Source organism: Epinephelus lanceolatus, chromosome 12, assembly GCF_041903045.1.
Source record: "Epinephelus lanceolatus isolate andai-2023 chromosome 12, ASM4190304v1, whole genome shotgun sequence".
Classification (NCBI taxonomy): domain Eukaryota; kingdom Metazoa; phylum Chordata; class Actinopteri; order Perciformes; family Serranidae; genus Epinephelus; species Epinephelus lanceolatus.
Genome location: NC_135745.1, coordinates 37,779,428 through 37,794,443, shown reverse-complemented (window position 1 = coordinate 37,794,443; position 15,016 = coordinate 37,779,428). Strand labels below are relative to the sequence as shown.

The 15,016-nt window shown below is 40.9% G+C and overlaps 1 protein-coding gene across 1 annotated transcript; it reads left to right on the top strand.

Moving 5' to 3' along the window:
• Nucleotides 1-1,058: 1,058 nt before the first annotated feature.
• Nucleotides 1,059-14,004, top strand: prkacbb (protein kinase, cAMP-dependent, catalytic, beta b). The gene is made up of 10 exons (XM_033650253.2): nucleotides 1,059-1,391; nucleotides 5,707-5,768; nucleotides 5,843-5,971; nucleotides 6,189-6,287; nucleotides 6,383-6,465; nucleotides 6,931-7,057; nucleotides 7,149-7,244; nucleotides 8,246-8,368; nucleotides 9,402-9,566; nucleotides 12,427-14,004. The coding sequence occupies exons 1-10, from the start codon at nucleotides 1,346-1,348 to the stop codon at nucleotides 12,550-12,552; spliced, it is 1,056 nt and encodes a 351-aa protein (XP_033506144.1). The 5' UTR covers nucleotides 1,059-1,345; the 3' UTR covers nucleotides 12,553-14,004.
• The last annotated feature ends 1,012 nt before the right edge of the window (nucleotides 14,005-15,016 follow it).

The following is a 15,016-nucleotide window of genomic DNA, read 5'->3' as shown; positions in this document are numbered from 1 at the left end:
TTTGAATGAGATTTTGAATGCACTTGAAGGACTTTTAATGGCAACAGTTTTTGTGCCATACACACTGCTGAAGATGTTCAGTTGTCGCCCTGAACAGCTGGAGTAGTAACAAAGTACAGGGGGCCACAGAGACTGCTTATGCATAGGGGTCCAGAATTTGGTGCTGCGCCCCTGAATCAGTTGCAGCAGCCTGCACAAGTGAGGTGTATGCAGGTGTGTTTGTAGTCGGACCTCTTTTGGGGGGTCATTTTTTTGTATGTAAGCAAGCTACTTTTTCATGCACTCTGGCACCTTTTTTATATATTTTAAGTACAAAAAGATGGCCAGTGTGAATTAATGCTGCAGCTTTAGCAGCTGCAGCATTAAAGTGATGTAGACATGAATGCATGATTTATTAATCCAGCAATATAATCTGAAATGAGCCATTCTGCACGCTGAGTGCTTTTACTTTTGGTACTTTATACTTTGATGCTAAAACTCCTGTACTTTTATTTGAATAAGATTTTGAATGCACTTGAAGGACTTTTAATGGCAACAGTTTTTTGCTGCTGAAGATGCAGTTGTCGCCCTGAACAGCTGGATTAGTAACAAAGTACAGGGGGCCACAGAGACTGCTTATGCATAGGGGCCCAGAATTTGGTGCTGCGCCCTTGAATCCAGTTGCAGCAGCCTGCACAGGTGAGGTGTATGCAGGTGCATTTGATAGAATGAAATTAATATTTTGATGCTATGATGCATGTTTTTTTTATACATGTAATAACAACAGTCTTTGCACACTGCTGGAGATGCTGTTGTGGCCCTGAACAGCTGGATTAGTCACAAAGTACAGATGAACCAAAGCAGACGCATTCAGCCCGCCAAAGCTATATTTAGCCTCTAGTAAAGTCACGCAGTGCTCAAATGTCATCCCTATCTGTGAATGCAATCGTGATGCTCCAAAACCGCGGAAGCGAGTCAAGTTTGGTGTCTTGACACAGACATCTGTGTCCAGCCCGACTCCTCTGAGCACACCGTGAATGCAGCTGAGTGCTGAGGGCTGGGGGGGAGCAGCTGAGTCCGACACACAAGTGACCGCTAGCTTCATGTCAACCATACAGACGGTGGTGAACTAGCAAGAGCGGAAATCTCTCACGGGGAAGAAGGAGAGGGAGAGACAGAGGGAGAGTGAGGGGGGTCGCTTGAAGGGATACTGGACTGTATTTCCCTCCGTTTGAACCGACTGAACACTTCCATTAGTTTGGGTTTTACCTATTTTTTGAAGGAGCTCGGGAGTATCAGCTGTAGGAAGGTTAGCTAGCCACCGCCATCTCCTCTCAGTCGGAGCGACCGCCGTGTCTTCCACACCATGGGGAACGCTGCCACCGCCAAGAAGGGCAACGAGCTAGAGAGCGGTAAGTCCGAGCTGGTGTTTGGCCTCTTTTATGAAGCATTTAGGCACATTTGACACACAGAAACCTCCTCAAAGTGGACAGCTAGCCTGTTATAACACAGTCCTACTATTAAAGCAGGGGAGGGCCGTCCGTCATCCCCCGCACTGTTATTCCACCAGCGCTACAAACACTCGCCTTTTACTTCACCATTAAATGCCATGCAGGAAATTGTGTGTGTGATTTTGGACGTATAATCCTTTTTTAAAAAAGGCCTAGCTGAGTTAGCTAGCACCAAGAAGACCCCGTTGATGTTGTGGTTTTTAGCAGCAAGGGGGTGGGGAAGGGGGGGCAGTGTTAACAGCCTATTAAAGCCTGTTACAGAGCCGTGGAAGCACTGCTTATCGATAAATTCCCCTTATTGATGATTTCAGGCGTTAAAAGGCTGTTTGCATGCCAACTGGAGCACAAGAGGGATCAAGCTTGATGACCAGCTAGCCTGCTAACTTTAGCTATGAGGGGGGGATTAGCCCTCAGAAGGCCCCTGTCATTTCATTGCCTCTTGATGGTGGTAGCTGCTCAGGCCTGTGCACACACACAGTTAGCCTTGGGAGTGTGGTCGCCTCCTTTCTATAAAGATAATGGCTAAATCTCCAGGTTAGCATCACCTCATCATCTTCCCCGTGGTGTCATCCTTGACTTATGTGAATAACAGTCAGGATGTGGGTCTCACTGTGTGTTTATCTGCAGCACGGCTAGCTGTGTCACACAGAAACTTTGCACTGATGATGTTAAATCTGCAGCAATAACCCACAAACCCATGAGTAATTGTTATAAATAGCCAATAAATTTTACTTGAAGGCAGTGTGGGACTGTTTCTGCCTCGGGCTTCTCTGCCACATTTTATTCTCGGCTACATAAACAAAGCTTTCCCTCTGTGCAGCACCCTGACCAAATATGGTGAAGAAATGACAAATGTCCTCTTTCCATTCATAAAACTGGGACCTACTACTGTCTTCCCGGCATATGCACACACACTCAGACAAATTCACTTGAATTGTGGCACTTGTGTTGTATATGGAGCCCCTTCTCTAATCTTGCTGTGGTAGAGGTCCATCAGGGCTCATTTCTCACATTCAGCTCGTCATTGACTGGAGCAGCTTGTCATCAGACCTTCGTCAGAGGATAAGGGGTATTACAAGCTTTGAAAGGTTTGACGTAACTAGGCCTCGGCCAGTGTTACTTTGCGCTCATATACTTTGATGTGTGCAGCTGGTCAGCATCTTGTGTGTGATAAATCACAAATGTTTCCCTATACCTGGCTGTAAACATAAAAACTATAGGTGTTTGGGTTTGTTTGCAGAGTGAATTGTAGTCAGTGGCCTGAGATCAGTTAGTTGTGCAGTGAAATTGTCTGCTGCTTTCATGCATTTTAATAATGTCAAGAACATGCAGGGAACTGTCTGTGTTCAGTTATGCACTGAGTTTGTTTAAAGTAGTGTCACTTTATGATGCAGTGAATACTTGCCCTGAGATTTATTGACCTGTTGAGAGAGACCAGGCAGGCAGGCACAGTGCACAGTGCCAACCAGAGTCAGACAGAGATGATCAGATCAGCAATAGTTCCCATACTGCCACGCATTTCTTTTGAGTGTAACTATGATCCTTGGATCCTGTGCTCGGGCTAACTGTTAAACCCGTTTAAGCTGACACTCTGCCCTGAGCTGCAGATTTGTCTGGAGTGTAGCCGCTCTGACAAGACGACCTGGTTACCTACAGAGCTGTATATACCCTAAAGTACCTGTGTTTACTGTATATAGCTGCCATTAGCTGCAACAGTTGGAGCAGCACCAAGGCAGTCACGCTTGCACAGGGAGATTAAACAGCTGCCATCATAACACCTATTTTGTTTCACTGTGCCCATGTATTGTGTTTCATTCTGGAGTGTAACAGAACAGGCCGACATAACTGAACCATGTTGTCTTGATTTTGGCATCGCTGTCAGGAAGGGTTGGCCAGCTGTGCAGGCTTTGGACTGTTTGGTTTGTCCCTCCAGGTCCAAAATGTTGGAGAGATGTTTCTGCATACAAAAAGACCTCATTTTTAATTATTGTTTCGAATGTCTGTGATTGGATGGAGAATATTAAAGGGACAGTTCACTACAAAATCAAAAATACATATATTTTCCTCTTACCTGTAGTGTTATTTATCAGTCTAGATTGTTTTGATTTGAGTTTGTTGGAGATATCGGCTGTAGAGATGTCTGCCCTACCTCGAATATAATGGAACTAGATGGCACTCAACAGCAGTGTCTCTTGACCTCTTGAAAACATGACCTAGTTACTCAAGATAATCCACAGACTTTTCATTCAGGAACTATTTTCTTTCAACCGAACTACACCCATCATCTGTATCATTGCACAGAAGGAAGTGTACATCTACTCATGGACGAGAGGCTCATGCTTGTGACAGTGCAAGATGTAAACATTAATGGTGTCCTCCGTGGCTGAACTGTAACATTAGCTGGCTCAGTGGTGCTAGGTGAACAAGCAGTAGATGCGTCATCAACAGTTTGGCATTTTTGCTTGAATCCACAGACTTTGTTGTGAGCAGTTTCATGTCAGAACTATTTTCTCTCTATAGAGCAACACCTGCCAATCGTATCATTGCGCAGAAGGAAGCGTGCATCTACTGCTGGCTCATCTAGCACCACTGAGCTAGCTAACATCACAGTGCAGCAGAGGAGGACTTTAAAGTTTACGTCTTGCACTGTCATGAGCACGAGTGTCTCGTTTATGAGTAGATGCACACTTGCACACAAAGTTGCGCACAACAAGGTCAGCGGATCTTTGATGAATTAAGTCTTTTTTAAACAAATATTCCAAACAATTCAAAAGTAAATTTTAATGCTTTTCTTCTATTTACATAATTCTTATATGATATCTTTGGGTTTGAGGACAATTTGTCGGACATCGTCATCTTAGGCTCTGGAAAATTGTGACGACATTGTGATGTTTCATAGAGGAAATAAAAGTAAAAGTCAGGTTAATCAATAGTGAACATAATTGTTAGCTGCTGTCCTACATGAGACAAAGAAAAGTAGCATTTACTCAATATTGAGAAGCTGAAACTTGGAAATGTTTCGAATTCATGCTTGAAAATGACAATAAATCAATCATTAAAATAGTTGCTGTTTCTTTGTCTAGTTACTCATTGTTTCAGCTCTGTTCTTCTTAAAGCAGACATCACAATTTCAAAGCTATACAGGGAAGAAGTTGTCAGATTAAGGTGCATGAATAAAACCCCTCATTTTAAAATTCTGAAAAGTGTAAAACTTTGTCGTATAAAGTAGGTTTTGAATGTTCTGCTCTCTGCTATGCAGTCAGTGTTATCTTGTCAATCTGACCTAATATGCACGACTGAATTTCTGCCACATGGTATTTTGGTACACCTGTTCTAGAAATACTGCACTAGACAGTCAGTCTGCGTTTAAATTCCTCAGGTGAATGCCAACTCTGTTTTCATTCCTGTCGCTTTTATTCACTACATATGCTTCATGTTTGTTGATTGTGTTTTATACTTGTTGTTATGTACATGAACTCTATATTTCTCTGTCTTCTCTTCTGTATCATCCCATCCATGTGGGTGATTGTTCCTGCAAAACCTTGGTGATCAATAGAGACTTTTGGTATGCTCATTCCTCCAAAAGATGACCAGAATGGCAGAACGGCATTGGTCTCATTGTGACTACTTGCTAGACATGCTTGCTTTTCTATTTTGTGCTTTGATAATGAGTCCGTGTTTTTGTTATCCACATTCTCTCAATCTGGATTTCCCATACATTGGTTTGTCTTTGCTTTCCATTTTTTATGCTGTGTTTAATAGCATTTTCCCCAACTGTATTGAGTGATGCACAAGATGCTCAGATTAACTTTCCCTGTAAATCTAAGTGTTGTGTTCCCCCTCCCTGTTTGAATAAGGCTACTAAATAACAGAAACAAAAGTACTGAGTGTCTTTGCATCACTAGTCTGCCTGTCTTGGATGTCGTTGTCTTGTGTTTTGGTTTTGTCTTAACCTCTAGGAAAAAAGTATGCGATTTTTAAGTATCCCCTTTATATGCATATCCAGATGAGAGTTGACTTTTCCCATGTTCTTCTCCATTGTTTTACGATTTAATTCCCATTCCGTACATTTTTTCCTTTCCCCTTTTAGTATGATAGCATTTGGTCTTTTTGACTAAAATCTAAAACCCCAAATGTGTTTTCTATTTGCCAATAATCCAGTTTATTTCACCAGACGAGAGCTATACGCTAACTGTATTTGTGCTTTTCTTTCTAGTGAAAGAGTTTCTAGCCAAAGCCAAAGAAGATTTCTTACGGAAATGGGAATGCCCACCACAGGTAGGAATGATGAAAACCCAATATTTTTGGAAGCTGCATCCCCAGAACAGGCTAACCTGTTGTTATCTCCACAGAGCACAACGTGCCTAGATGACTTCGACAGATTAAAGACCCTGGGCACCGGCTCATTTGGGAGAGTCATGCTGGTGAAACACAAAGGAACAGAGCAATACTTTGCCATGAAAATACTGGACAAGCAGAAGGTCAGTGGAAGCATGTGTCAAGCCTCATGGAACATTCTCACATAAATAACTGAGTTGACATGTGCGGCAATACAAATACCTTTTTATCTCCCGGGCAAAAACTAGGGAGTAAAATAAAGAACTAAAAGCTGCCTGTGCTTGCAATGCCTGCTATCTCTGTTGCTAGTGTAAGTGAGATTTGCCCGACAAGGTCATCTTATCTCCTTTTATCTGTCAGGTGGTGAAACTCAAGCAAATAGAACACACACTAAACGAGAAGAGGATATTACAGGCTGTGAGCTTCCCCTTTCTTGTCAAACTTGAGTATGCTTTTAAGGTACAGTATGCTTTTTTTGTTGTTGTAGTAACTGAAATTCCTGTATTCAGTTTTAAGCATTGTATGTAAGTGTTTTTTTTTTTAACTTTTATTAGGACAACTCCAATTTGTACATGGTGATGGAGTATGTTCCAGGAGGAGAGATGTTCTCACACCTAAGACGAATCGGAAGGTTCAGGTGAGTTTTATACTGTGCTAGTGTTGTCAGAAATATTGATCTATCGATACATTTAATCAATTAGAAATGGTTTCAGTATTAATTTACTGCAGTATCGATACACTGGTACCAGCTGCACTTTCTCTATCTCTGTTATAGTTCATGTTTAAAACAGTCATTCTGCTGTGCTCTGATACTAACCAAGAAAAACAATAGTTGTCGTCATGGTATAGCCTTGTTGTATCTGTCTTACTCATAAATTATAAATGTTCTGCCCTCTATGTCTTGTATAGAAGTAGCTTTGTGGTAACACTGTACTGCACCTGTCATCCACTCATTACATCTGTATACACAGTGCCTCAGTCCAGAATTCACCCTCGATTTAATCTGTTATTTTCTGCGGTGTGTCATAACATGCATTGATCTGTTCTTGAGATTGCTACCAAGAAGTGACCACATTCCTCTCCTCCTCCTCTTCCTCCACAGTGAACCACACGCACGGTTTTACGCCGCCCAGATAGTGCTGACATTTGAGTACCTCCATTCACTAGATCTCATATACAGAGATCTGAAACCCGAGAACCTTCTCATCGACCACCACGGCTACATTCAGGTGAGCCAGAACAACAGTGAATGAATATGTTATGCTGCTCTGTTGTACACGTTCACACGTTGCTTATGTATTGTATTTGTGCTCCTTAAAGGTGACAGACTTTGGATTTGCCAAGAGGGTAAAAGGCAGAACCTGGACGTTGTGTGGGACACCGGAGTACCTGGCGCCAGAAATTATTCTCAGCAAAGTATGGAGGGTTTTTTTTATGTCTGAACAGATGGATTGACAGATAATGTATTTTCAATGCTTTCATGGTGGCCTCTTTCCCTTTTCTGTTCTCAAACAAACAACATTTTTGGGAGCAGATTGTTGTTGGGTTGTGTAATGTTGTTCCTCTAGAGAATGGCTGGTACAGCGAGGAACATGTTTAGCAATGTTGAGGTTTTCCAGCATTTTTGAAACAGATGTTACACCAAATCAAGTGTCCTTATTTAGTCAGAATTTTTCCTAGATTGCTTCTATGCCTGTTGAGCAAAGCAAGTGAGCAGAACGGAGTGTCAGTGGAAGAATTTTTGAAGGAACGTAGATCTGATTTTTTATCTCCCACTACAATTTTGCTACAATACCACTTGCACTATAAGTTTGAAGCATGCTCAACCCAGACTTTATGCACGTATTGCGCACACACACTATTTTCTGTCAAAAATCGACTTCTGTCTTCTAGTTGTTGAATGCAAATCTGAGTTGACCGCAAAGCGATACTAAGCGGAGCGGCTTTTAGCGGCGGGGCAGAGAGAACAAACAGCCCCTTCAGTGTTGAGCGGAACGCCAGTTTTTTTTTTTTTTTTTTGCACTGTTGCCTCGGTAGACCATCAATGTTTCGCAGCAAAAAGATACGTTAGAAAATATTGAAATCAATATCCAAAGTAGAGGAGTCAGGTTGAGAAAGGTGTATTACATGAAGTAAATCAGAACAGACCAATGCACCATGAATGTATTATATGCAGACTATGGAAGGGTGGATTTTTCATTTCAGTAGCTGGTTTATATGAAAACACTGAGGTGGAAATGTCACGTGCAAGCTTGTGGTTTTCCATATTGTACATCCTAGTAAAATCGCTCCCTTGCTCAATGTTAGTGAGTTGGGAGTTTTGAAGGCATTTGGAAGTTTACTTCTCAAATTTGAAAGATGTCTTAACAAGGACGTTTTACATCATTTAAAGCGGTTTCTGTCTCCAATCTTTTTAGGGCTATAACAAAGCTGTGGACTGGTGGGCACTCGGAGTCCTCATCTATGAAATGGCAGCTGGCTACCCTCCATTCTTTGCAGATCAACCCATTCAGATCTATGAGAAGATCGTGTCTGGGAAGGTAAGCAGTTGATTTTGGATGTTTTTCCAAAAGTCCTTAAAGGGGGCCGATTCTGCTCATTTTCAGGTTCATGCTTGTACTTTGGGTTTTTTATCAGAACAGGTGTACATGCTTTAATGCTAAAAAACTCACTTTATTTTCCACATACTGTCTGTACTAGAACACCTGTATCCACCCTCTGTCTGAGGCGCTCCATTTTAGCATCTTTCTCTTTAAGCCTCCCTCCTAAAAAAGCCCAGTCTGCTCCAATTGGTCAGCAATTGTGGGTCTTCCATATCTCAGCCTCTCTGCACCATCATTGCAGCTGAGAGAATGACTTATATCACTTTTTGTTACACCAAGAAAAGCTTCAAACACAACTGGACATATTCAAGCAAGAATATGATCTGAAATCAGGGAGAAGTTAACAACATCAGCGACCAAGATTATACATTTTCCTGATGTTAGCATTTAGCTACATGTAGCTGAGTACATGCAGCCGGGGAATGACTGTGTAAGCGGCAATTTCTCCTGTTAAAAATGACCAGTAAAAGGTTTGACTTGTTTCAGTGGGATATGATTTGAAATCAGGGAGAAATTAACAGCAACGACAACTGAGGTTACATGTTTCCGTGACGTGAGCATGTAGCCACATGTAGCCATGTAGGCTACAGAATATAACACCTGAAGTATCGTGCCTAGAACAGATGATAATATGAAGAAATCTATTACAAGATGACGTCAGATTGTCTCGGAAATAGAAAAAATGTTAGAGACAGAGTATTCAGAATGGTCTGAAGCATCAGGTTTTTGCTGAGGGATTACTTTCACATACATTAAGTGCATTATTTGAACTGTGGCCACGTTTAATGTAAACCTCTGATATTATAGATATGACTGAACATGAGGAAAAGCACAATAAGACCACTTTAATTTGGTCTGCGCGTTCTACCTGTGGTTTAAGAATAAGATGGCTGTAGGTGTGCATGTACAAAGCTCATATTTCAACCAGTAGAAAGAAATTCTAAAAAGAATTTCTTCTTCTTCTTTCTAGGTACGATTCCCGTCCCACTTCAGCTCCGACTTAAAGGACCTGTTGAGAAACCTGCTGCAGGTGGATCTGACCAAACGCTACGGCAACCTGAAGAACGGAGTCAACGACATCAAGGGCCACAAATGGTTTGCCACAACAGACTGGATCGCGATCTACGAGAGAAAGGCAAGACGCCATACACATTTTGTAGTGATGCCAAACACTGTTGCCCCTAAAAAAACAAGTTAATTAGATATTGATTTGTTGATATTGATTTTTTTTTGTCCTCCATGCCAGCTATGATGCTCCAGCAGCATTATTTTATACTGTTTTGTTTTTGGAAAGTTATCCAAGGACTGTTCAGCAGCTCTGTGTTATGGTCATTACTCGCAGCTGTATGGAGGATTTTTTTGGTGATTTCACAACTGGCCAGTCAGATTGCTTTCCACTGCTGACTGTGAGTTGTCAGTGCCACATGCCTTTTTGCAGGATGACAATGATAATGGAGCTCTTTGATTAATCAAAGTAGTTATTTAGCCCGGGATTGAAGCTCAGTGATCTGTTGGTTCTCTTTAACCTTTTCATTATGCAATCATAACATGATCCCATAAACTTTAGACTCTCTAGGCTAAACTCTTTCTTGTCAAACGCATCCGTAAATTTGACCTTTTTTATTTCAGCACCTTTTTCATTTACTTTTTATGTTCCTCCCCTATTGAGTGTCGCCTCCATGCGTTACAACAGTTACTGGTTGCAAAATAACTGCCACCACAAGACGAAATGTAGTGGGATATTGTGATGTAGAAACAGCAGCTAGATTCAACACAGATATCAGGAAGCCTGTTGTGTTTTTCCTGAGTTTGCTCCTTGAACAGCTGTATGACTGGCTGTATTTTGCAATAGGCCATTTTCTCTCTCATGTTCTTGTCTTTACATTTTATTTTTTGTCTGTACAACACTTTGATGTCCTGTCTTGTTTTGTTTGAGCAAATATTTTAAACTGATTGTAATTCCAATTGTATAAGACTTTAATGAAAGAAAGATACAAGAGATAAAACTTTCACATCTGTACTGATTAAGTGATCAGAGTAGTCTTATTGCATTAAGTTCAGCAGTAGTGACGGCACATTTTCAGTTGGCTTTAAGAACATTTCATGGTCCTGAGCTTTGCAAGGACTTCAGGCCTGCACGTAAACACATCCACGTACCGCATGTTTCTGAATCCCAGCTAAAGCCATATCTCTCTGTATCTTTCCACCTTCATCGCCTTTTCTCTGACCGCAAAACACACTACGTGTTTAGTAAATACAGAGTAGAGGGAGGTGGTTTGGCAACTTTGCAGAAACAGTACACTGAAAACTTATGTTTGTGTCATGTCAAGCTGTAGTCTGTACTGGGTGCCTCCCTGAAAACACGCAGACTGTATTGTTGTCCAGGCTGTGGGGCTCATACATGCTGTACAGTGCCAGAAACAGGCTGTGATAACAAAAGGAAAACGGGTGTAAAATGAGGTTGAAAAGTGGAAGAGGGCAGTGAAAAATAGGACTATGGATTTTGCACACAAAAAAATGAAAGAACTGGTTGTGTGTATGAAAAGAAAGCTTAAAAGAGAAGTTTAAAACCTGCATATTGTATCACCTGGCAAATTGCTGCATGAAGTGGGCTTACCTGTCGGTTTTGAGAAGTTACAAAAATGGTTGGGCCTGCCACCCAATCCTGGTGTTGAAAAGGTGTGAAGGTAGGTAGGTTTTTCATACCAGCCCTTTTTAGATAGGAATTGTGCAAATTTGCAGGAAAGCCCAATCAGTCTTTTTTCAGCATTGGCAGTATAAAAACAAAATCGGGGAGTGCGGCAAAATGCCACCTGCCTACTTTTGGGGGGCGTGATCAAGTAACAAAACATGTAGCTCAGCGTGTGACGTAAGCAGTGACGTGCTCCGAGGGAAGCCGCGGCTGGTCAGTCCTTAGGTGATTCTCTCATAAGATGCCCGTTTTTCACCGTCCCCGTCATCTGACGGTTAATGGCCTCTTTGTTTGTGAGGACAAGGAGGACACGCAATTCTTTGTCTCCCCAGTTGCTCATCTCTACCGTGTCTGTCAGGTTTGTGTTTCCCTCTTGCTACTAGCTGCTCATTCCTGCTATCAGCTGTTTCCTGTTTATCCACCGCCAGTGGGTCGCACATGTGGCGTCATCAACAGCCCCTCCCGTGGCAGAAGGCCACCTCGTTCTTGTTAAACTAAAAAGGTTCCACCAATATGTTTACCCTACGAGGCAGAAAATTGGGTTACTCGGATCAACTCGCCAATCCGGCTCTGTGTGTCTAAACGCTCGCAGCTTGTCAGCAAAACGGCCCAACATTCGCGGAAAATCTGGCAGTGTAAAAGGGGCTACTGACCACCTCTCAAAAGCTTTGTTGAAAGCATACTGACCCCCTTAAGCTGTCTGAATTCAGTTTATTTAAGCAGCATTTGTTGTTGTTGTCCTTAGGGTAACGTTAACTACACAATACATAAACAAGTCTGACCCCAAATCGATGCTAATGCTAGCTGTTGTGGCTAGCCCCTTTCCGTGATCAGCATATAACATTAGCAAGTACATAGCTGCATGGCGATATCAAGCCATTTATTTTACGTTTTTTAGTTGTTGAGGTCATCACGGTGTTTGTCGTGCAATATTGGGTTTTGAGAAACAAAGTTGGTCGCATTACCCCATTTTGTAACCAAGCTAGCTGTGGACTGGACATATACTACATCAGTTGGAACAGAGGATTTCAGCTCTCAAACATATTTACGCAGGTGTAAATTTGCAAAAGTTGAGGTCCATCTGTTCTGCAGGGGTGTACAAGCATTCACAAGAGTCCTTTAATAAATTTCCATTTGAATTCTTCCAATGAAAATTTGTGCTTGGTGTGAAACGGCCTTAAGACAGTCTGTCCTTCCTCAGAAAAATTGTTTGTTTTGCTGCCACTGGTGTTGTTGTGATCGGCAGTGGAGACACAAATATAATACCTGCCTGTTAAAATGTGTTGTGCTCTTGTTCTTGCAGGTGGAAGCCCCGTTCATACCAAAGTGCAGAGGCCCAGGGGACACCAGCAACTTCGACGACTACGAGGAGGAGGAAATCCGCGTTTCAGTAACGGAAAAATGCGGAAAGGAGTTTGCAGAGTTTTAGGATGCGAGAACATGGATATATCAGGGAAATAAGGGGATCTTTGCACTCTTCTAAAGACTTGGGATGGAGCAGAGACCATCGTTTTTCAGATCTACTACATAGTCCCTTCATTCCATAAGGCTGAATGAGGTCGCCATGATCCTTGGGTGCCGATAACCTCTCACTGTCACGTACACCTGCGTATTAAAGCAGACACACCACTTTTTTCTTTGTTTCTTTTTTTTGTACCTACCCACCATTTTTTTTACTTTGAAGCAGTTAGTCTTGGATGTTGTTATATCCCCTTTTAAAATGTGACATTTTTCAATTTATGAGGAAAAACTGAGACAACGGCCACTAATAGTCCACACATTGTAACTGACTCGTCTACGGCAGTTCGACACACAGATGTGTGGGTTGTAGGCTGTTCCCTCTAGTCATCATATTAAACAGTCTGTTACAAGTCCACATCACATTGGCTATTGTAAAATTCTGGCCAGCTTCCAGAGGTAGCATTCGTCCTATGTGCATATCTGTCAGTTTTGTAAGACATTTGAACACGTTGAGTGTTGATAGCATGACCAAATAGATAACATTGGGTGACACGAGAAGAGAGGTTTCTTTGCTTTTTGACTAGAGAGTCAAGTCCTCAGACCCCCCCCCCCCCCCCCCCCCCCCCCCCCCCACACACACACACACACACACACACACACACACACACACACACACACACAAAAGCATCCATTCACTATCTTTTTGGTATTCTGACCCAGGCACAGCAAGCCATCGCAGAAAAATGACAAACCTTGATACATTAGTAAAATGCAAATTGAGTTGTTTGTTTGATCCTTTTTGGATCTGTTAGTTACATGTGAAATTTGTCATTTGGTATCTAACTATTCTTTTGTCGCTGTGTCTAACATTATAGTCATATTGTCCCTAGATTTCAGGTCTGCTTATAAAGACCCTTCGTTATGAGTCTGTGGAACAATGTGACTTCAGTAAATGGAAATGAGTGAAGTGAAATCCTTTTAAGGGTTTTTATTGAGTGTAATGTTAAGTTGAGAAGGTCAGTGTGAATAGTGTTGCGGCTCTGTGCCTCGACATTGTCGGTGAAACCTTTAAAAAAAGTACAGAATTTGTAATGTATTAAATCAAAGCTGTTTTAAAATCTTAAGAGACAGGAACGCAAAACTGCATATTCACCATATTCTCCCTTTTACCAGCCCTGGACAGATTTCTTTGTTTCATTCTTATCAAAGAATGTAGATTTGCAACTTATAGGTATGCATATTTGAAGGCTTGATTTCAAGGTACAGTTTTCCTCACAATACACTGGCTAAAATAAAGACTGCTCCTTTGTATCACATGTAACCCTGTTATTGTCATTACATCATACGTATATACATTGTTTCATATATGTTTTTATTTATACACATTAGAGATGCTAATAAATTTTATTTTTAAAAGTGTTGAAGTTGTGTAACCCTCCATGCATCGTGAGACTGATTACACTCTGTTAAATGGGTCTGAATTTAAACACAGAGTAGTTGATAAATACAATGAAGACACAGGGTTTGATTTGTCTGTTGCAGTTTAGAGGATGCGAACGTGTGGACCAGGGATCCTGAGGGGTCCCCAGATGAACAAGCATGTACTTAGAGTCAAGAGAATTTGAGGCATTACAGACTTTTCACTTTGGTGATTGCAAGTAATGTCACATCACAGTGCACAGTAATTTGGTACCAACACATGAGTAGAAATAATCCTGAATAGAAAAAGTTATAGTTATTACATGGGTAATTTGTCCCATTTGGATATATCCAGTGGTCCTTGAGTGATACTTAGTAAATTAACTTTTTAAATCATATTTTTTTGAATGATTTACCAACAAATTCAAATTATAGCTAGTATGAAAAAGTAGGTTAATACAGTATTAAAAAAATAAAAGTTGCCAGTTTTATGAGGAGCACACACACAAACACACACACTTTATACAGTTATGTTTAGGCAATTAAAAAAATGAGGTGATTGTAGAGACACAAGTTATGACTTTTACATATATTTAATATACTAAACGATAGCTCAATGGCTATACTTAGCAAAACATCATTTATTTTCTCTAACCAGTGCTGGAAAGGTTATGTTTGAAATGTAAAAGGTTACAGATTATGAGTTACTTTGTCAAAAATATAAGAAGTAATGTAGCTTTTAATTACTTTAATGTAAATTATTACATTTGATTACCTTTTTATCACGCTACTAATGTTTTAAATGGCGGAAATAGTTTATCCAAAAAAAAAAAAAAAAGGTATTCCTGCATGGTGAAAAGATGCAAAGCAATTATTTTTTTTATTTTACATATAAACCTTTTACCAATATGAATATATTCTGGTGTAACCCCTTTGTAATCGCCAGCATTTTGACTGGTAACTGCACTTTAATTACATTATTATATAATATTATATTAATTATTATGTAATAT

Excerpts from the sequence above, each read along its gene's own strand:
- prkacbb (XM_033650253.2), top strand. The coding sequence starts at position 1,346 with ATGGGGAACGCTGCCACCGCCAAGAAGGGCAACGAGCTAGAGAGCG. Across the intron at positions 5,769-5,842 it reads AATGGGAATGCCCACCACAG|AGCACAACGTGCCTAGATGA; the intron begins GTAGGAATGATG and ends TTATCTCCACAG. Across the intron at positions 5,972-6,188 it reads AAATACTGGACAAGCAGAAG|GTGGTGAAACTCAAGCAAAT; the intron begins GTCAGTGGAAGC and ends TTTATCTGTCAG.